Source organism: Pleurodeles waltl, chromosome 1_2, assembly GCF_031143425.1.
Source record: "Pleurodeles waltl isolate 20211129_DDA chromosome 1_2, aPleWal1.hap1.20221129, whole genome shotgun sequence".
NCBI classification, from domain to species: domain Eukaryota; kingdom Metazoa; phylum Chordata; class Amphibia; order Caudata; family Salamandridae; genus Pleurodeles; species Pleurodeles waltl.
The window spans coordinates 1,355,793,251-1,355,815,897 of NC_090437.1; the positions used below are offsets into that span (position 1 = coordinate 1,355,793,251).

Here is a 22,647-nt window from a genome sequence, read left to right on the forward strand (position 1 = left end):
TGGAACACCCTTATAATTCCCTAGTGTATGGTACTGAGGTACCCAGGGTATTGGGGTTCCAGGAGATCCCTATGGGCTGCAGCATTTCTTTTGCCACCCATAGGGAGCTCTGACAATTCTTACACAGGCCGGCCACTGCAGCCTGAGTGAAATAACGTCCACGTTATTTCACAGCCATTTTACACTGCACTTAAGTAACTTATAAGTCACCTATATGTCTAACCTTTATCTGGTAAAGGTTAGGTGCAAAGTTACTTAGTGTGAGGGTACCCTGGCACTAGCCAAGGTGCCCCCATATTGTTCAGAGCCAATTCCCTGAACTTTGTGAGTGCGGGGACACCATTACACGCGTGCACTACATATAGGTCACTACCTATATGTAGCTTCACAATGGTAACTCCGAATATGGCCATGTAACATGTCTATGATCATGGAATTGCCCCCTCTATGCCATCCTGGCATAGTTGGCACAATCCCATGGTCCCAGTGGTCTGTAGCACAGACCCTGGTACTGCCAAACTGCCCTTCCTGGGGTTTCACTGCAGCTGCTGCTGCTGCCAACCCCTCAGACAGGCATCTGCCCTCCTGGGGTCCAGCCAGGCCTGGCCCAGGATGGCAGAACAAAGAACTTCCTCTGAGAGAGGGTGTGACACCCTCTCCCTTTGGAAAATGGTGTGAAGGCAGGGGAGGAGTAGCCTCCCCCAGCCTCTGGAAATGCTTTGTTGGGCACAGAGGTGCCTAATTCTGCATAAGCCAGTCTACACCGGTTCAGGGACCCCTTAGCCCCTGCTCTGGCGCGAAACTGGACAAAGGAAAGGGGAGTGACCACTCCCCTGACCTGCACCTCCCCTGGGAGGTGTCCAGAGCTCCTCCAGTGTGCTCCAGACCTCTGCCATCTTGGAAACAGAGGTGCTGCTGGCACACTGGACTGCTCTGAGTGGCCAGTGCCACCAGGTGACGTCAGAGACTCCTGCTGATAGGCTCCTTCAGGTGTTAGTAGCCTTTCCTCTCTCCTAGGTAGCCAAACCCTCTTTTCTGGCTATTTAGGGTCTCTGTCTCTGGGGAAACTTTAGATAACGAATGCATGAGCTCAGCCGAGTTCCTCTGCATCTCCCTCTTCACCTTCTGATAAGGAATCGCCCGCTGACCGCGCTGGAAGCCTGCAAACCTGCAACATAGTAGCAAAGACGACTACTGCAACTCTGTAACGCTGATCCTGCCGCCTTCTCGACTGTTTTCCTGCTTGTGCATGCTGTGGGGGTAGTCTGCCTCCTCTCTGCACCAGAAGCTCCGAAGAAATCTCCCGTGGGTCGACGGAATCTTCCCCCTGCAACCGCAGGCACCAAAAAGCTGCATTACCGGTCCCTTGGGTCTCCTCTCAGCACGACGAGCGAGGTCCCTCGAATCCAGCGACACCGTCCAAGTGACCCCCACAGTCCAGTGACTCTTCAGCCCAAGTTTGGTGGAGGTAAGTCCTTGCCTCACCTCGCTGGGCTGCATTGCTGGGAACCGCGACTTTGCAAGCTACTCCGGCCCCTGTGCACTTCCGGCGGAAATCCTTCGTGCACAGCCAAGCCTGGGTCCACGGCACTCTAACCTGCATTGCACAACTTTCTAAGTTGGTCTCCGGCGACGTGGGACTCCTTTGTGCAACTTCGGCGAGCACCGTTTCACGCATCCTCGTAGTGCCTGTTTCTGGCACTTCTCCGGGTGCTACCTGCTTCAGTGAGGGCTCATTGTCTTGCTCGACGTCTCTTCTCTCTGCAGGTCCAATTTGCGACCTCCTGGTCCCTCCTGGGCCCCAGCAGCGTCCAAAAACGCCAAACGTACAATTTGCGTGTAGCAAGGCTTGTTGGCGTCCATCCGGCGGGAAAACACTTCTGCACGACTCTCCAAGGCGTGGGGGATCCATCCTCCAAAGGGGAAGTCTCTAGCCCTTGTCGTTCCTGCAGTATTCACAGTTCTTCAGCCTAGTAAGAGCTTCTTTGCACCAACCGCTGGCATTTCTTGGGCATCTGCCCATCTCCGAGCTGCTTGTGACTTGGTCCCCTTGTTCCACAGGTACCCTCAGACAGGAATCCATCGTTGTTGCATTGCTGATTTGTGTTTTCCTTGCATTTTCCCTCTAACACGACTATTTTGTCCTTAGGGGAACTTTGGTGCACTTTGCACTCACTTTTCAGGGTCTTGGGGAGGGTTATTTTGCTAACTCTCACTATTTTCTAATAGTCCCAGTGACCCTCTACAAGGTCACATAGGTTTGGGGTCCATTCGTGGTTCGCATTCCACTTCTGGAGTATATGGTTTGTGTTGCCCCTATCCCTATGTTTCCCCATTGCATCCTATTGTAACTATACATTGTTTGCACTGTTTTCTAAGACTATACTGCATATTTTTGCTATTTTGTATATATATCTTGTGTATATTTCCTATCCTCTCACTGAGGGTACACTCTAAGATACTTTGGCATATTGTCATAAAAATAAAGTACCTTTATTTTTAGTATAACTGTGTATTGTGTTTTCTTATGATATTGTGCATATGACACTAAGTGGTTCTGTAGTAGCTTCACACGTCTCCTAGTTCAGCCTAAGCTGCTCTGCTAAGCTACCATTATCTATCAGCCTAAGCTGCTAGACACCCTATACACTAATTAGGGATAACTGGACCTGGTGCAAGGTGCAAGTACCCCTTGGTACTCACTACAAGCCAGTCCAGCCTCCTACAGGAAATTATTAGCATCATTTTCTTTCACAGTAAGGAGCCTATCCCTACCTTTTCCACTAAATGATAGCCATAGGATAGCAGCCCACTGCCTTTGAGGGACATCCTGTACAACACAGGCCCTCTCAAGTGCAGCAAACCACTTGTTAATGTCATCCCCCTCCTTATAAGGGGGAACTATCTTGTGCAGATTCCTGGAATCATGCTCTTTTGCAGGATGACTATGGGGAATACTGCTGCTGCCACCATGGGTTTCTAAACCCAGTTTCTGTCTCTCCTTCTCTACTTCTAAGGTCTGTCTATCCTAATCCAGCTGTTGCTTTTTGAGCTTCAGTCTGGTTTGTTCCACTCTCAATCTATTGAGCTCCCTTTCTAACAATCTGTCATCAGGGTAGGTGGGAGGGACATGCCTTGAAACAGAAGTATGGTGAGAATGCACAGAAGGAGACCTGTCCCTTACAGAAGGCACCCTAACAGCTTGGTTAACAGATACATCACTTCTACTGTGGTGAGAATGAATGCTCTTGCTATGATGTGAGACAACACTATCTGTATGGTGTGACTCTACATCAGTACCAACTATGCTAGACTGTCTAGTAATGGGCAGGCTCTGAAGTTTCTGTCCTCAATCTTTTCCTAGGGGGGTCCCTGGATCAGATTGGGAACCTTTAGCTGCTTTTTCAACAGATGGGGCCCTTCTGGCCTTATCTTGTTCTCTAAGCATGTTAAGCAATAATTCCAAGGAAGGATTCTTCCCTACACTCAAACCTCTTTCTATACAGAGACTCCTTGCTCCTTTCCAGCTAAGGTGGTCATATGCAAGTTTGGGCAGATCAACATTTTGGCCTGTGCCAGACATTTTAGAAAGAGTTTAAGTGACAGAAAAAGTGAGAAAAGGTTTTTAGAGCTTTTAAAAAGACAGAAAAAAAACTTTTTAAACTTTTAAGAACTTTTAGAAAGTTTTGAAGTACTTTTCAGCACTTTAGAAAAGATTGAAAAGAGGAAATGCAAAACTTTTTTGTTATGTGTACATACACTGAACTTGTTTTGTATATTTTTCTCTTATGAAAAGTACAATGACAAGAGTGGTAAGTAGTCTCAAAGCACTTATCCCACCGCTGCACAACCAATGTAGGAGGCTGGACTGGCTTGTAGTGAGTACCAAGGGGTACTTACACCTTGCACCAGGCCCAGTTATCCCTTATTAGTATATAGGGTGTCTAGCAGCATAGGCTGATAGATAATGGTAGCTTAGCAGAGCAGCTTAGGCTGAACTAGGAGACGAGTGAAGCTCCTACAGAACCACAAGTGTCACTTACACAATATCATAAGAAAACACAATACACACATATACTAAAAATAAAGGTACTTTATTTTTATGACAATATGCCAAAGTATCTCAGAGTGTACCCTCAGTATGAGGATAGCAAATATACACAAGATATATGTACACAATACCAAAAATATGCAGTATAGTCTTAGAAAACAGTGCAAACAATGTATAGTTACAATAGGATGCAATGGGGACACATAGGGATAGGGGCAACACAAACCATATACTCCAAAAGTGGAATGCGAACCACGAATGGACCCCAAACCTATGTGACCTTGTAGAGGGTCGCTGGGACTATTAGAAAATAGTGAGGGTTAGAAAAATAGCCCACCCCAAGACCCTGAAAAGTGAGTGCAAAATGCACTAAAGTTCCCCAAAGGACATAGAAGTCGTGATAGGGGAATTCTGCAGGAAAGACACAAACCAGCAATGCAACAACAATGGATTTCCAGTCGAGGGTACCTGTGGAACAAGGGGACCAAGTCCAAAAGTCACAAGCAAGTCGGAGATGGGCAGATGCCCAGGAAATGCCAGCTGTGGGTGCAAAGATGCTGCTACTGGACAGTAGAAGCGTAGGTTTCTGCAAGAACGATAAGGGCTAGAGACTTGTCCTTTGGAGGACGAATCCCACACGCCATGGAGAGTCGTGCAGAAGTATTTTCCCGCCGAAAGACTGCCAACAAGCCTTGCTAGCTGCAAATCGTGCGGTAAGGGTTTTTGGATGCTGCTGTGGCCCAGGAAGGACCAGGATGTCACCAATTGCGTCAGGGGACAGAGGGGGCGTCAACCAAGACAAAGAGCCCTCTCAGCAGCAGGCAGCATCTGCAGAAGTGCCAGAAACAGGCACTACTAGGATGCGTGAAAACAGTGCTCACCCGAAGTCGCACAAAGAAGTCCCACGTCGCCGGAGAACAACTTAGGAGGTCATGCAATGCAGGTTAGAGTACCGTGGACCCAGGCTGGACTGTGCACAAAGGATTTCCGCCGGAAGTGCACGGAGGCCGGAGTAGCTGCAAAAGCCGCGGTTCCCAGCAATGCAGTCTGGCGTGGGGAGGCAAGGACTTACCTCCACCAAACTTGGACTGAAGAGTCACTGGACTGTGGGAGTCACTTGGACAGAGTTGCTGGATTCAAGGGACCTCACTCGTCGTGCTGAGAGGAGACCCAAGGTACTGGTGATGCAGTTCTTTGGTGCCTGCTGTTGCAGGGGGACAATTCCGTCGACCCACTGGAGATTTTTTCCAGAGCTTCTAGTGCAGAGAGGAGGCAGACTACCCCCACAGCATGCACCACCAGGAAAGCAGTCGAGAAGGCGGCTGGATCAGGGTTACAGAGTTGCAGTAGTCGTCTTTGCTACTATGTTGCAGTTTTGCAGGCTTCCAGCGCGGTCAGCAGTCGATTCCTTGGCAGAAGGTGAAGAGAGAGATGCAGAGGAACTCGGATGAGCTCTTGCATTCGTTATCTAAGGAATCCCAAGAGACAGAGACCCTAAATAGCCAGAAAAGAGGGTTTGGCTACCTAGGAGAGAGGATAGGCTAGCAACACCTGAAGGAGCCTATCAGAAGGAGTCTCTGACGTCACCTGGTGGCACTGGCCACTCAGAGCAGTCCAGTGTGCCAGCAGCACCTCTGTTTCCAAGATGGCAGAGGTCTGGAGCACACTGGAGGAGCTCTGGGCACCTCCCAGGGGAGGTGCAGGTCAGGGTAGTGGTCACTCCCCTTTCCTTTGTCCAGTTTCGCGCCAGAGCAGGGCTAAGGGGTCCCTGAACCGGTGTAGACTGGCTTATGCAGAAATGGGCACCAAATGTGCCCATGAAAGCATTTCCAGAGGCTGGGGGAGGCTACTCCTCCCCTGCCTTCACACCATTTTCCAAAGGGAGAGGGTGTAACACCCTTTCTCAGAGGAAGTCCTTTGTTCTGCCATCCTGGGACAAGCCTGGCTGGATACCAGGAGGGCAGAAACCTGTCTGAGGGGTTGACAGCAGCAGCAGCTGTAGTGAAACCCCTGAAAAGGCAGTTTGGCAGTACCAGGGTCTGTGCTACAGACCACTGGGATCATGGGATTGTGCCAACTATGCCAGGATGGCATAGAGGGGGCAATTCCATGATCATAGACATGTTACATGGCCATATTCGGAGTTACCATTGTGAAGCTACATATAGGTAGTGACCTATATGTAGTGCACGCGTGTAATGGTGTCCCCAAGCTCACAAAGTTCGGGGAATTGGCCCTGAACAATGTGGGGGCACCTTGGCTAGTGCCAGGGTGCCCTCACACTAAGTAACTTTGCACCTAACCTTTACCAGGTAAAGGTTAGACATATAGGTGACTTATAAGTTACTTAAGTGCAGTGTAAAATGGCTGTGAAATAACGTGGACGTTATTTCACTCAGGCTGCAGTGGCAGGCCTGTGTAAGAATTGTCAGAGCTCCCTATGGGTGGCAAAAGAAATGCTGCAGCCTATAGGGATCTCCTGGAACCCCAATACCCTGGGTACCTCAGTACCATATACTAGGGAATTATAAGGGTGTTCCAGTAAGCCAATATAAATTGGTAAAATTGGTCACTAGCCTGTTAGTGACAATTTGAAAGAAATGAGAGAGCATAACCACTGAGGTTCTGGTTAGCAGAGCCTCAGTGAGACAGTTAGGCACCACACAGGGAACACTTACATATAGGCCACAAACTTATGAGCACTGGGGTCCTGACTAGCAGGGTCCCAGTGACACATAACAAACATACTGAAAACATAGGGTTTTCACTATGAGCACTGGGCCCTGGATAGCAGGATCCCAGTGAGACAGTGAAAACACCCTGACATACACTCACAAACAGGCCAAAAGTGGGGGTAACAAGGCTAGAAAGAGGCTACTTTCTCACAGTCACTCCCCTTTCCTTTGTCCAGTTTCGCGCCAGAGCAGAGCTGGGGGGATCCCTAAACTGGTGTAGGCTGGCTTATGCAAGGAGGGCACCATCTATGCCCTTCAAAGCATTTCCAGAGGCCAGGAGAGGCTACTCCTCTCAGGCCCTTAACACCTATTTCTAAAGGGAGAGGGTGTAACACCCTCTCCCAGAGGATATCCTTTGTTCTGCCCTCCTGGGACTGGGCTACCCAGGCCCCAGGGGGGCAGAAACCTGTCTGAGGGTTGGCAGCAGCGGTAGCTGCAGAGAAAACCCCAGAAGGTTAGTTTGCCTGTACCCAGGCTCTATGCTGGAGCCCCGGGGATGCATGGAATTGTCCCCCCAATACCAGAATGGTATTGGGGTGACAATTCCATGATCCTAGACATGTTACATGGCCATGTTCGGAGTTACCATGGTGACACTACATATAGGTATTGACCTATATGTAGTGCACGTGTGTAATGGTGTCCCCGCACTCACAACGTCCGGGTAAATTGCTCTGAACAATGTGGGGGTACCTTGGCTAGTGCCAGGGTGCCCTCACACTAAGTAACTTTGCACCAAACCTTCACTAAGTGAGGGTTAGACATATAGGTGACTTATGAGTGTCTTAAGTGCAGTGTAAAATGGCTGTGAAATAACGTGGACGTTATTTCACTCAGGCTGCAGTGGCAGTCCTGTGTAAGAATTGTCTGAGCTCCCTATGGGTGGCAAAAGAAATGCTGCAGCCCATAGGGATCTCCTGGAACCCCAATACCCTGGGTACCTAAGTACCATTTCCTTGGGAATTATAAGGGTGTTCCAGTGTGCCAATCAAAATTGGTAAAATTAGTCACTAGCCTGCAGTGACAATTTAAAAAACAGAGAGAGCATAAACACTGAGGTTCTGGTTAGCAGAGCCTCAGTGATATAGTTAGGCACCACACAGGGAACACATACAGGGCAAACTTTATGAGCAGTGGAGTCCTGGCTAGCAGGATCCCAGTGACACTGGCAAAAACAAACATACATACAAGTAAAAATGGGGGTAACATGCCAGGGAAGATGGTACTTTCCTACAATGTGGTGCAAATGAGAATAGAAAACTTGTCACAAGGGTTGATGTTGAGACCTACAAATCACATATCACTGGTCTTACACTTTCTATGGCTTTCCTGCAATTCCATATCATGTGCAGCCCCTGATTGGATCTTTGGAGTTGAGCTTTCTTCAGTGAAGTAGAAGGTTGAATAAATAGAGGTTGAACTGATAGCTTCATCCATCAAAGTCCGGGAGTTGGCTGTATCAATGATGGTGGCTTCCTTATGCGGTAGACACTCCAGGGATCCAGAAATGAAATCACCTCAACACCGCTTACTATGCTATCAATATTGCCTTGAAAGGCAGAATCCTCCAGGAAGCAGCATCTTACCAACCTCAGTCAACTTTCCATGGCAATAGTTGGGAAGATGTTCAGTTGTTGGAGTAATAGGAGGGCACATATGGGGTTAAGGTGAATGTACTTTAGTATCTCTGAAAACCTATAGGGCTTCGGTGCAGTTGGCTTGGACAGATTTTAAAAAATTATCTCTGCCTTTTCCCACAAAACAAAGGGTACTTTTTCCTGATTAGAGGAAGGTTCTAGGATGGGAAAAGATGATAAGAAATCTTGTAGTGCTACGTCCTTCACATTCATGTACACTGTCTTTGAGAGAAAGAATTTCACTTTGTTAGTTAGAGAGATAAACATTTAGAGCCTGATTTAACGTTTGGCAGAGAAAGTAGTGTCTGTCTGCATGGTGGATGATTTTACCTTCCCCATCTCAATGGTACTCCATCCTACACATTTAGAGATGACCGCTCGTCCAGTAGTCATCTCTGTCCATTGAAAGGAACCTTGTCACATTGGTTCCTTTCAATGTGCTAAATGTTTGGTGAATGTCAGTAGTCGATATTCAACAGCCATCCACCAATCATTTTACATCTTTTTTGTTTTTCAGAACCATATGAAGTGGGAGTATGTTTCTGAAAAGGAAAAGAAAATGACCCCCCACACCCTGAGAGTTTTCAACCAGGGTGTGAGGGGACACAATTATGCTTTTCTTGTCCCTCACCACAAGGTTTTTCGAAGTTTTGTCAGGACAAAAAAATGCATTACTTCATCCATCCTAAATAGGGCAGATGCTCTAATGTACTTTCCTCGACCACCCCTACTCCATTAGTCTGTCAGAGAAAGTGTTCTGTTGATGAACCCAATGGGGGATCCATTGCAAGAATACTTAAGGTCCTCCTTAATGTCTCTAAATGAGGTGGGCAGACCAAGGGTTTGGTGGGCTATGTACTCCACCCTGTTTTAAATGGAGGACCCTATTTGCCAAACTCTAAATCAGACCCCTAATTAGGACAAGATTAAGGCACGACTTAGTTAAATAATAGGATGAAGTAACAATTGTTACATTTGAATAAACATATATATGTCTTAGTGAATAAAGATGTTATTACGAGTGTAAGTACCAAAATTAGCAAACGTTTGAGGGTATATTCACACCTGGCAACTTTGTGCAATATCCACAAACGTCACAGTTGTAAGCTTGTGAACTTCGCACTCCTCCATGGTTAAAATACATCTGCATAACCCATAAAATCCTTTAGAAAGGTAAGAGGAGGCGAAGTCTGCAGGAAAAAAGACCCTTGCAGGATGGAACAGAGAGTGAAAGTGCAAGTTCTCCCCTGCACAATTGGACGAGGATTCCTGTCAAGGCCATGACTGTAACCAGTAAAAGAAAATCCTCTAGGATATGGGGTATGGGGGTGATTAATAAAGGGTCTGTCCATTGCATGTCTTTTGGGAAGTACATTAGGGCCACACTCACCTGAATAACCCACTCGCTGCCCAGATAGGTATGAGCATAACTGAACACGTAGGGGGTCTCATTGATGAAAGACACACAGTAATTCCCCATGGTGGAAGAGGTTCTTCACGCCTGCAAAGCTCCAAAGATCCTGGGTTTCCCGAAGATGTGAGGTCCCTGAGGTAACAAGACAAAAACAGGATAGATGACTGAGTTTGAGGGGTGAGGCGATGGTTTTGAGAAGGACACAAATTACAGATGTGAACACAAGAAAAGACAAAAAAAGAGTTTAAAAGTGGAATACATGCTTTCTTATTGTTTTAAGGAAACCGCAGCAACATTTACAAGCAGGACAGAAACAACAAAATGTCAGTAGACAGCAAGCAATGCTTTGCAAACAGTGTAAATGATTTGAGAGGATGAGATGATCACAGAGTTTGGAGGCTCCAGGGTTACTGCTAGAGGTATCATGGCTCACATGATCTGGAAACAATCATCATTTCAAGCACATTTAATCAACATATTTGATGGAGGGTTCCCAAAAGAGTCAATAAGGGCATGGCCATGGAAGAGTCACTCTTGTGTATCCTGACAGGACTACAATAAACTTGACAGAAGTATTTTAAGGTGTAGTAAGAAATGTCAGCTTTTTATTGAGATGTGTGTGTGCCGTCCTCAATAGTACTGCTTTTCCATGAGCATCTTGGGGACATTAATCTCCTATCAACTGCTAACCTCTGCCAAATCAAAGTATCTCCTATATGAACCAGACCCATAACAGAAAGCCATCAGATGTTGCACATCTATAGGGTGAGCAAAGAGCATGAGTGGTTTGTATTTACCAGGCATCTTTGGAAATGCATTGTACAATGCAGAAACGGAGTAGCAAAGTCAGAATTAAAAGAAATGTCCAAAAGTGAGCAACGCCTGTACCCCTGGGAGAGAAAATGCTCACCTATGAAAGCATTGCACAGACATTGTGACCCAGCTTACAGTAGGGCGTGCTTTTCTTTCACTCCATGGGTCAGTGATATGGTAGAGGGGTGCCAGCCACAGCACATGCAGACATACGCCCATACGTCCCTCCTTCTGTGTTGTGAGGAAGGGGGGAGATGTGGAAGTGAATGGTGTGTGTTTAAATATGTTTCTATATGGTATTTGTATATTGCAGCCTTAGCCAATATGTCAGAGTCAAGGAAAGAGTCAATGAGTGATGGGCAAGGCAGCAAGATGCTGGGAGCAGAAGTAGACTGCTGATGTAGAGGTGTCTACTAAAAGCTTCCCTTCATTGGAAATAGGTTTGGGAGCCATGAACACAGGAATATTAATCCTGACCCTTGGTGCACGGCTGGGAAAAGGCTGTTGCTTTAGCTTTTTTTTTAAACTGCTTTATCTCCACTCTAATTGTGCTGTGGGTGTACCAAGAGCAATTGAAGATGGTGACCTTGACAGCCAGAGAGGTAGCGTTGATTTTTGCAATGGCATTTTAAAAGGAGAAGATTGGGCACTCCGGTGAGGTAAGAAAGTGGAGTTCCATCAGGATGGGGGTAATGTAATCATATTTCTTCACGCCCTAGAAGACACATGCTGCACTTAATGGGGCCTGTGTGTGGCAAGGGAGGAAATGGAGGATGTTTGTTTCCTCTATCCATGCAGAAATGTGAGGTTTGAACAACAGTTCTGAAGTGAGGTTCTGGGTGGAGTGGTGTAGGAGGCTGGACTGGCTTGTAGTGAGTACCAAGGGGTACTTGCACCTTGCACCAGGCCCAGTTATCCCTTATTAGTGTATAGGGTGTCTAGCAGCTTAGGCTGATAGATAATGGTATCTTAGCAGAGCAGCTTAGGCTGAACTAGGAGACGTGTGAAGCTACTACAGTACCACAACTGTCACTTGCACAATATCATAAGAAAACACAATACACAGTTATACTAAAAATAAAGGTACTTTATTTTTATGACAATATGCCAAAGTATCTTAGAGTGTACCCTCAGTGAGAGGATAGGAAATATACACAAGATATATATACACAATAGCAAAAATATGCAGTATAGTCTTAGAAAACAGTGCAAACAATGTATAGTTACAATAGGATGCAATGGGGAAACATAGGGATAGGGGCAACACAAACCATATACTCCAAAAGTGGAATGCGAACCACGAATGGACCCGAAACCTATGTGACCTTGTAGAGGGTCGCTGGGACTATTAGAAAATAGTGAGAGTTAGAAAAATAACCCTCCTCAAGACCCTGAAAAGTGAGTGCAAAGTGCACTAAAGTTCCCCTAAGGACAAAAGAGTCGTGTTAGAGGAATAATGCAGGAAAGACACAAACCAGCAATGCAACAACTGTGGATTTCCAATCTAGGGTACCTGTGGAACAAGGGGACCAAGTCCAAAAGTCACAAGCAAGTCGGAGATGGGCAGATGCCCAGGAAATGCCAGCTGCGGGTGCAAAGAAGCTTCGACTGGACAGAAGAAGCCGAGGTTTCTGCAGGAACAAAAAGGGCTAGAGACTTCCCCTTCGGTGGACGGATCCCTCATGCCTTGGAGAGTCGTGCAGAAGTGTTTTCCCGCCGGAAGGACGCCAACAAGCCTTGCTACACGCAAATCGTGCGTTTGGCGTTTTTGGACGCTGCTGGGGCCCAGGAGAGACCAGGAGGTCGCAAATTGGACCTGAAGAGAGAAGGGACGTCGAGCAAGACAAAGAGCCCTCACTGAAGCAGGTAGCACCGGGAGAAGTGCCAGAAACAGGCACTACGAGGATGCATGAAACGGTGCTCGCCGAAGTTGCACAAAGGAGTCCCACGTCGCCGGACACCAACTTAGAAAGTCGTGCAATGCAGGTTAGAGTGCCGTGGACCCAGGCTTGGATGTGCACGAAGGATTTCCGCCGGAGGTGCACAGGGGCCGGAGTAGCTGCAAAGTCGCGGTTCCCAGCAATGCAGCCCAGCGAGGTGAGGCAAGGACTTACCTCCACCAAACTTGGGCTGAAGAGTCACTGGACTGTGGGGGTCACTTGGACAGCATTGCTGGATTCGAGGGACCTCGCTCGTCGTGCTGAGAGGAGACCCAAGGGACCGGTAATGCAGCTTTTTGGTGCCTGCGGTTGCAGGGGGAAGATTCCGTCGACCCACGGGAGATTTCTTCGGAGCTTCTGGTGCAGAGAGGAGGCAGGCTACCCCCACAGCATGCACAATCAGGAAAACAGTCGAGAAGGCGGCAGGATCAGCGTTACAGAGTTGCAGTAGTCGTCTTTGCTACTATGTTGCAGGTTTGCAGGCTTCCAGCGCGGTCAGCGGTCGTTTCCTTATCAGAAGGTGAAGAGAGAGATGCAGAGGAACTCGGATGAGCTCTTGCATTCGTTATCTAAAGTTTCCCCAGAGACAGAGACCCTAAATAGCCAGAAAAGAGGGTTTGGCTACCTAGGAGAGAGGATAGGCTACTAACACCTGAAGGAGCCTATCAGCAGGAGTCTCTGACGTCACCTGGTGGCACTGGCCACTCAGAGCAGTCCAGTGTGCCAGCAGCACCTCTGTTTCCAAGATGGCAGAGGTCTGGAGCACACTGGAGGAGCTCTGGACACCTCCCAGGGGAGGTGCAGGTCAGGGGAGTGGTCACTCCCCTTTCCTTTGTCCAGTTTCGCGCCAGAGCAGGGGCTAAGGGGTCCCTGAACCGGTGTAGACTGGCTTATGCAGAATTGGGCACCTCTGTGCCCAACAAAGCATTTCCAGAGGCTGGGGGAGGCTACTCCTCCACTGCCTTCACACCATTTTCCAAAGGGAGAGGGTGTCACACCCTCTCTCAGAGGAAGTTCTTTGTTCTGCCATCCTGGGCCAGGCCTGGCTGGACCCCAGGAGGGCAGCTGCCTGTCTGAGGGGTTGGCAGCAGCAGCAGCTGCAGTGAAACCCCAGGAAGGGCAGTTTGGCAGTACCAGGGTCTGTGCTACAGACCACTGGGATCATGGGATTGTGCCAACTATGCCAGGATGGTATAGAGGGGGCAATTCCATGATCATAGACATGTTACATGGCCATATTCGGAGTTACCATGGTGAAGCTACATATAGGTAGTGACCAATATGTAGTGCACACGTGTAATGGTGTCCCCGCACTCACAAAGTTCAGGGAATTGGCTCTGAACAATGTGGGGGCACCTTGGCTAGTGCCAGGGTGCCCTCACACTAAGTAACTTTGCACCCAACCTTTACCAGGTAAAGGTTAGACATATAGGTGACTTATAAGTTACTTAAGTGCAGTGTAAAATGGCTGTGAAATAACGTGGACGTTATTTCACTCAGGCTGCAGTGGCAGGCCTGTGTAAGAATTGTCAGAGCTCCCTATGGGTGGCAAAAGAAATGCTGCAGCCCATAGGGATCTCCTGGAACCCCAATACCCTGGGTACCTCAGTACCATATACTAGGGAATTATAAGGGTGTTCCAGTAAGCCAATGTAAATTGGTAAAATGGTCACTAGCCTGTCAGTGACAATTTGGAAAGAAATGAGAGAGCATAACCACTGAGGTTCTGATTAGCAGAGCCTCAGTGAGACAGTTAGTCACTACACAGGTAACACATTCAGGCACACTTATGAGCACTGGGGCCCTGGGTTACCAGGGTCCCAGTGACACATACAACTAAAACAACATATATAAAGTGAAAAATGGGGGTAACATGCCAGGCAAGATGGTACTTTCCTACACAACCCCCCCCCCAAATGAAGGACAATAAGACTAGCCATGACCTGATGAGTCTTCATTGTCTAAGTGGAAATATCTGGAGAGTCCATCTGCATTGGAGTGGCTACTCCCAGGTCTATGTTCCACTGTATAGTCCATTCCCTGTAGGGATATGGACCACCTCAACAATTTAGGATTTTCACCTTTCATTTGTTTTAGCCAAAGTAGAGGTTTGTGGTCTGTCTGAACAATGAAGTGAGTGGCAAACATGTATGGCCTCAACTTCTTCAGATCCCAGACCACAGCAAAGGCCTCCCTCTCAATGGCAGACCAACGCTTTTCTCTAGGGGTCAACCTCCTACTAATAAAAGCAACAGGTTGATCCTGGCCCTCAGAATTAAGTTGTGATAGGACTGCCCCTACTCCTAATTCAGATGCATCAGTTTGGACATAGAATTTTTTAGAGTAACAAGGGCATTTCAGGACAGGTGCAGAGCACATGGCCTGCTTCAGCTCCTCAAAAGCTTTCTGACAGCTTGCTGTCCATAATACCTTTTTAGGCATTTTCTTGGATGTGAGGTCATTAAGAGGGGCTGCAATGGAGCCATAGTTCTTAATGAACCTCCTGTAGTACCCAGTGAGGCCTAGGAAGGCTCTCACCTGAGTCTGTGTGGTAGGGGGAACCCAATCAATAATAGTTTGGATTTTCCCGTGAAGTGGTGCAATCTGTTCCCCACCAACAAGGTGTCCCAGATAAACCACCTTACCCTGCCCTATCTGGCACTTTGAAGCCTTGATAGTGAGGCCTGCCTTTTGCAGAGCCTCCAAAACTTTCCATAGGTGGACCAGGTGATCATCCCAGCTGGAGCTAAAGACAGCTATATCATCCAAATATGCTGCACTGAAAGCTTCCAGCCCTTGCAGGACTGTGTTCACCAACCTCTGAAAAGTGGCAGGTGCATTTTTCAAACCAAAAGGCATTACAGTAAACTGGTAATGTCCTCCAATGGTAGAAAATGCAGTCTTAGATTTAGCATCTTCTGATAATTTGATCTGCCAATACCCTGCAATCAAATCAAAAGTGCTTAGATACTTGGCAGATGCCCGTGTATCTATAAGCTCATCTGCCCTGGGTATAGGGTGAGCATCAGTTTTGGTTACCAAGTTGAGACCTCTATAGTCTACACAAAACCGCATTTCTTTCTTTCCATCTTTAGAATTGGGTTTTGGTACCAGTACCACAGGAGAAGCCCATGGACTGTCAGAGTGCTCAACCACTCCTAGTTCCAACATTTTCTGAACTTCTTGCTTTATGCAGTCCCTGACATGGTCAGGCTGCCTATAGATCTTACTTTTGACAGGTAAACTGTCTCCAGTATCTATAGTGTGCTCACACCAAGAAGTGGTGCCTGGCACAGTAGAGAAGAGTTCTGAAAATTGTCCTATGAGATTAATGCAATTGTCTTTCTGCTCAGCAGTAAGACAATCAGCCAAAACTACACCTTCCACAAGAGCATCTTGATCTGTGGAAGAGAAGAGATCAGGTAGAGGATCACTGTCTTCTTCCTGTCCCTCATCTGTTGCCATGAGCAGGGTGAGATCAGCCCTGTCATAGTAGGGTTTCAGGCGGTTGACATGGAGCACCCTAAGGGGACTCCTGGCAGTGCCTAAGTCAACCAAGTAGGTGACTTCACCCTTCTTTTCAACAATTGTGTGGGGTCCACTCCATTTATCTTGGAGTGCTCTTGGGGCCACAGGCTCCAAGACCCACACTTTCTGCCCTGGTTGGTACTGAACCAAAACAGCCTTCTGATCATGCCATTGCTTCTGGAGCTCTTGGCTGGCCTGAAGGTTTTTACTGGCCTTTTTCATGTACTCAGCCATCCTTGATCTGAGGCCAAGTACATAGTCCACAATATCCTGCTTAGGAGCTTTTAAAGGTTGTTCCCAACCCTCCTTTACAAGTGTGAGTGGACCCCTAACAGGGTGTCCAAAAAGAAGTTCAAAGGGGCTGAAGCCCACTCCTTTCTGGGGTACCTCCCTGTAGGCAAAAAGGAGGCATGGTAGAAGGATATCCCATCTCCTGCGGAGTTTTTCAGGGAGACCCATAATCATGCCTTTGAGAGTTTTATTAAATCTCTCCACCAGTCCATTTGTTTGTGGATGATAGGGTGTTGTGAACTTGTACGTTACACCACACTCCTTCCACATGGCCTTTAAGTATGCAGACATGAAATTGCTTCCTCTGTCTGATACTACTTCCTTTGGGAAGCCCACCCTGGAAAATATTCCCACGAGGGCCTTTGCCACTGCAGGAGCTGTAGTGGTCTTTAAAGGAATTGCTTCAGGATATCTTGTGGCATGGTCCACTACCACCAAGATAAACCTATTGCCTGAAGCAGTAGGAGGGTCAAGGGGGCCAACTATGTCAACCCCTACCCTTTCAAAGGGAACCCCAACCACAGGCAGTGGGATAAGGGGTGCCTTTGGTGTGCCACCTGTCTTGCCACTGGCTTGACAGGTTTCACAGGACTTACAAAATTCCTTTGTGTCCTCAGACATCCTAGGCCAATGAAACAATGGAACCAATCTGTCCCAAGTTTTCATTTGACCCAGGTGCCCAGCTAGGGGAATGTCATGTGCCAGTGTTAGGAGGAACTTCCTGTACTCCTGAGGAATCACTAATCTCCTGGCAGCTCCAGGTTTAGGATCCCTATGCTCAGTGTACAAGAGGTTGTCCTCCCAGTAAACTCTGTGAGAGTCACTGACATCCCCATTAGCCTGTTTGACAGCTTGCTGTCTGAGACCCTCTAATGTGGGACAGGTTTGCTGTGCCACACTCAGCTCCTCTCTGGCAGGCCCCCCTTCACCCAAAAGCTCAGCAGTGTCTGCTTCCAGCTCCTCTGGTGTAGGTTCTGCACAGGGAGGGAATTCTTCTTCCTCAGAAGTAGAATCCACTGTAGAGGGAGGGATAGTAGGAAGTGGTTTGCTTCTACTAGCCCTAGCTTTAGGGAGCACTTGGTCCATTGTTCCAGGATCCAAGCTTCCCTGTCCTTTTTGCTTTTTGGCCTGAGCCCTTGTCAAAGCAAAAATATGCCCTGGGATGCCCAGCATTGCTGCATGGGCCTCCAACTCCACATCTGACCAAGCTGATGTCTCCAAATCATTCCCTAATAGACAGTCTACAGGTAAATCTGAAGCTACCACAACTTTCTTTGGACCAGTTACCCCCCCCAGTTGAGATTTACAACAGCCATTGGGTGGCTTTGTGTTATGTTGTGAGCATCGGTTACTTGGTAGTGGTGTCCAAGTATGTGTTGTTCAGGGTGCACCAGTTTCTCAATCACCATTGTGACACTGGCACCTGTGTCCCTGTAGGCCTGGACCTCAACACCATTTATTAGGGTTAGTTGCTTGTACTTCTCCAAGTTATGGGGGCAAGCAACCAAAGTGGCTAAATCAATAGCCCCTTCAGAGACTAAAGTAGCCTCAGTGGTCTCCCTAATCAGACCAACCCCAACTAAGTTACCAAAAGTGAGCCCAGCTACTCCCTTGGATTGGCTATTAGTAGGTTTGCTCCCACCACCACTGCTATTAGTAGGGACACTAGGTGTAGCAGTAGGGGTTGTAGTGGTAGGAGCTGTGGTGCCTTTCTTTGGACAACTGGGATCTGTTGTCCAATGGCCTTTTATTTTACATAAATAGCACCATGGTTTCTTTTCCTTGTTCTGATTAAAGGAGGATTTGGACCCACCACCCCCACCAGAGTGTTTTTGTGGGCCTGATGAAGACTCATTTTTAGATTTGTCCCCACCCTTGTCAGAAGACTTACCATCCTTCTTTTTGTTGCCATCTTTGTCACCCCCTGTATGAAATTTTCTGTTCACTCTTGTTCTGACCCATTTGTCTGCCTTCTTTCCCAATTCTTGGGGAGAGGTCAGATCAGAGTCCACCAAGTACTGGTGCAACAAATCAGACACACAATTATTAAGAATATGCTCTCTCAGGATCAAGTTATACAGGCTGTCATAATCAGTAACTTTACTGCCATGTAACCACCCCTCCAAGGCCTTCACTGCCTGGTCAATGAAATCAACCCAGTCTTGTGAAGACTCCTTTTTGGTCTCTCTGAACTTTATCCTGTACTGTTCAGTGGTTAAGCCATACCATCCAGGAGTGCATTCTTAAGAACTTGGAAATTATTAGCATCATTTTCTTTCACAGTAAGGAGCCTTTCCCTACCTTTTCCACTAAATGATAGCCATAGGATAGCAGCCCACTGCCTTTGAGGGACATCCTGTACAACACAGGCCCTCTCAAGTGCAGCAAACCACTTGTTAATGTCATCCCCCTCCTTATAAGGGGGAACTATCTTGTGCAGATTCCTGGAATCATGCTCTTTTGCAGAATGACTATGGGGAATACTGCTGCTGCCACCATGGGTATCTAAACCCAACTTCTGTCTTTCCTTCTCTAATTCAAAAGACTGTCTATCCAAATCCAGCTGTTGCTTTTTAAGCTTCAGTCTAGTTTGTTCCACCCTCAACTTATTGAGTTCCCTCTCTAACATTCTGTCATCAGGGTTGGTGGGAGGGACATTTCTAGAAACAGAGCTATGATGGGAATGAACAGAAGGAGACCTGTCCCTTACAGAAGCCAACTTAACAGCTTGGTTTACAGAAACATTACTACCAGTATGGTGAGAATAAATGCTTTTGCTATGATGTGAGACAACACTATTTATTTGGTGTGGCTCATCATCATTACCATCTATGCTAGATTGTCTAGTAATGGGCAGGCTAGGAAGTTTCTTTCCTAAATCTTTTCCTGGGGGAGTCCCTGAATCAGATTGGGAACTATTAGGTACTTTCTCAACAGATGGGGCACCTATGGCCTTATCCTGTTCTCTAAGCATGTTAAGTAACAGTTCCAAGGCAGGATTCTTCCCTACACTCAAACCTCTCTCTATACAGAGACTCCTTGCTCTTTTCCAGCTAAGGTTGTCATATGCAAGTTTGGACAGATCAACCCTTTGGCCTGTGCCAGACATTTTTTTTAGAGAGAGTTAAAGTGATAGAAAAAGAGAAAAAGTTTTCAGAACTTTTTGGAAAGACAGAAAAAAACTTTTTAAACTTTTAAGAACTTTTTGAAAGTTTAGGAGTACTTTTCAGCACTTAGAAAAGAGTGAAAAGAGGAAATGCAAAACTTTTTGGCTATGTGTATATACACTGACCTTGTTTTGTATATTTTTCTCTTATGAAAAGTACAATGACAAGAGTGGTAAGTAGTCTCAAGCACTTATCCCACCACTGCACAACCAATGTAGGAGGCTGGACTGGCTTGTAGTGAGTACCAAGGGGTACTTGCACCTTGCACCAGGCCCAGTTATCCCTTATTAGTGTATAGGGTGTCTAGCAGCTTAGGCTGATAGATAATGGTAGCTTAGCAGAGCAGCTTAGGCTGAACTAGGAGACGTGTGAAGCTACTACAGTACCACTTAGTGTCATATGCACAATATCATAAGAAAACACAATACACAGTTATACTAAAAATAAAGGTACTTTATTTTTATGACAATATGCCAAAGTATCTTAGAGTGTACCCTCAGTGAGAGGATAGGAAATATACACAAGATATATATACACAATAGCAAAAATATGCAGTATAGTCTTAGAAAACAATGCAAACAATGTATAGTTACAATAGGATGCAATGGGGAAACATAGGGATAGGGGCAACACAAACCATATACTCCAAAAGTGGAATGCGAACCACGAATGGACCCCAAACCTATGTGACCTTGTAGAGGGTCGCTGGGACTATTAGAAAATAGTGAGAGTTAGAAAAATAACCCTCCCAAGACCCTGAAAAGTGAGTGCAAAGTGCACTAAAGTTCCCCTAAGGACAAAAGAGTCGTGTTAGAGGAATAATGCAGGAAAGACACAAACCAGCAATGCAACAACTGTGGAGTTCCAATCTAGGGTACCTGTGGAACAAGGGGACCAAGTCCAAAAGTCACAGGCAAGTCGGAGATGGGCAGATGCCCAGGAAATGCCAGCTGCGGGTGCAAAGAAGCTTCGACTGGACAGAAGAAGCCAAGGTTTCTGCAGGAACAAAAAGGGCTAGAGACTTTCCCTTTGGAGGACGGATCCCTCTCGCCTTGGAGAGTCGTGCACAAGTGTTTTCCCGCCGGAAGGACGCCAACAAGCCTTGCTACACGCAAATCGTGCATTTAGCGTTTTTGGACGCTGCTGGGGCTCAGGAGGGACCAGGAGGTCGCAAATTGGACCTGAAGAGAGAGGGGACATCGAGCAAGACAAAGAGCCCTCACTGAAGCAGGTAGCTTCCGGAGAAGTGCCAGAAACAGGCACTACGAGGATGCGTGAAACGGTGCTTGCCGAAGTTGCACAAAGGAGTCCCACGTCGCCGGAGACCAACTTAGAAAGTCGTGCAATGTAGGTTAGAGTGCCGTGGACCCAGGCTTGGCTGTGCATGAAGGATTTCCACCGGAAGTGCACAGGGGCCGGAGTAGCTGCAAAGTCGCGGTTCCCAGCAATGCAGCCCATCGAGGTGAGGCAAGGACTTACCTCCACCAAACTTGGGCTGAAGAGTCACTGGACTGTGGGGGTCACTTGGACAGCATCGCTGGATTCGAGGGACCTCGCTCGTCGTGCTGAGAGGAGACCCAAGGGACCGGTAATGCAGCTTTTTGGTGCCTGCGGTTGCAGGGGGAAGATTCCGTCGACCCACGGGAGATTTCTTCGGAGCTTCTGGTGCACAGAGGAGGCAGGCTACCCCCACAGCATGCACAAGCAGGAAAACAGTCGAGAAGGCGGCAGGATCAGCGTTACAGAGTTGCAGTAGTCGTCTTTGCTACTATGTTGCAGGTTTGCAGGCTTCCAGCGCGGTCAGCGGTCGTTTCGTTATCAGAAGGTGAAGAGAGAGATGCAGAGGAACTCGGATGAGCTCTTGCATTCGTTATCTAAAGTTTCCCCAGAGACAGAGACCCTAAATAGCCAGAAAAGAGGGTTTGGCTTCCTAGGAGAGAGGATAGGCTACTAACACCTGAAGGAGCTTATCAGCAGGAGTCTCTGACGTCACCTGGTGGCACTGGCCACTCAGAGCAGTCCAGTGTGCCAGCAGCACCTCTGTTTCCAAGATGGCAGAGGTCTGGAGCACACTGGAGGAGCTCTGGACACCTCCCAGGGGAGGTGCAGGTCAGGGGAGTGGTCACTCCCCTTTCCTTTGTCCAGTTTCGCGCCAGAGCAGGGGCTAAGGGGTCCCTGAACTGGTGTAGACTGGCTTATGCAGAATTGGGCACCTCTGTGCCCAACAAAGCATTTCCAGAGGCTGGGGGAGGCTACTCCTCCACTGCCTTCACACCATTTTCCAAAGGGAGAGGAAGTTCTTTGTTCTGCCATCCTGGGCCAGGCCTGGCTGGACCCCAGGAGGGCAGCTGCCTGTCTGAGGGGTTGGCAGCAGCAGCAGCTGCAGTGAAACCCCAGGAAGGGCAGTTTGGCAGTACCAGGGTCTGTGCTACAGACCACTGGGATCATGGGATTGTGCCAACTATGCCAGGATGGTATAGAGGGGGCAATTCCATGATCATAGACATGTTACATGGCCATATTCGGAGTTACCATGGTGAAGCTACATATAGGTAGTGACCTATATGTAGTGCACGCGTGTAATGGTGTCCCCGCACTCACAAAGTTCAGGGAATTGGCTCTGAACAATGTGGGGGCACCTTGGCTAGTGCCAGGGTGCCCTCACACTAAGTAACTTTGCACCCAACCTTTACCAGGTAAAGGTTAGACATATAGGTGACTTATAAGTTACTTAAGTGCAGTGTAAAATGGCTGTGAAATAACGTGGACGTTATTTCACTCAGGCTGCAGTGGCAGGCCTGTGTAAGAATTGTCAGAGCTCCCTATGGGTGGCAAAAGAAATGCTGCAGCCCATAGGGATCTCCTGGAACCCCAATACCCTGGGTACCTCAGTACCATATACTAGGGAATTATAAGGGTGTTCCAGTAAGCCAATGTAAATTGGTAAAATGGTCACTAGCCTGTCAGTGACAATTTGGAAAGAAATGAGAGAGCATAACCACTGAGGTTCTGATTAGCAGAGCCTCAGTGAGACAGTTAGTCACTACACAGGTAACACATTCAGGCACACT

General features: G+C 47.6%; 1 protein-coding gene across 1 annotated transcript in view; it reads right to left on the reverse strand.

Annotated features, from left to right (window-relative positions):
- Positions 1-22,647, reverse strand: part of LOC138252886 (uncharacterized) — a 235,118-nt gene that overhangs the window by 194,347 nt on the left and 18,124 nt on the right. The window contains exon 2 of the mRNA XM_069205775.1: positions 9,814-9,969. Coding sequence (XP_069061876.1) covers positions 9,814-9,903 — 90 coding nt within the window. The 5' untranslated portion in view covers positions 9,904-9,969. The remainder of the gene's footprint in view (positions 1-9,813; positions 9,970-22,647) is intronic.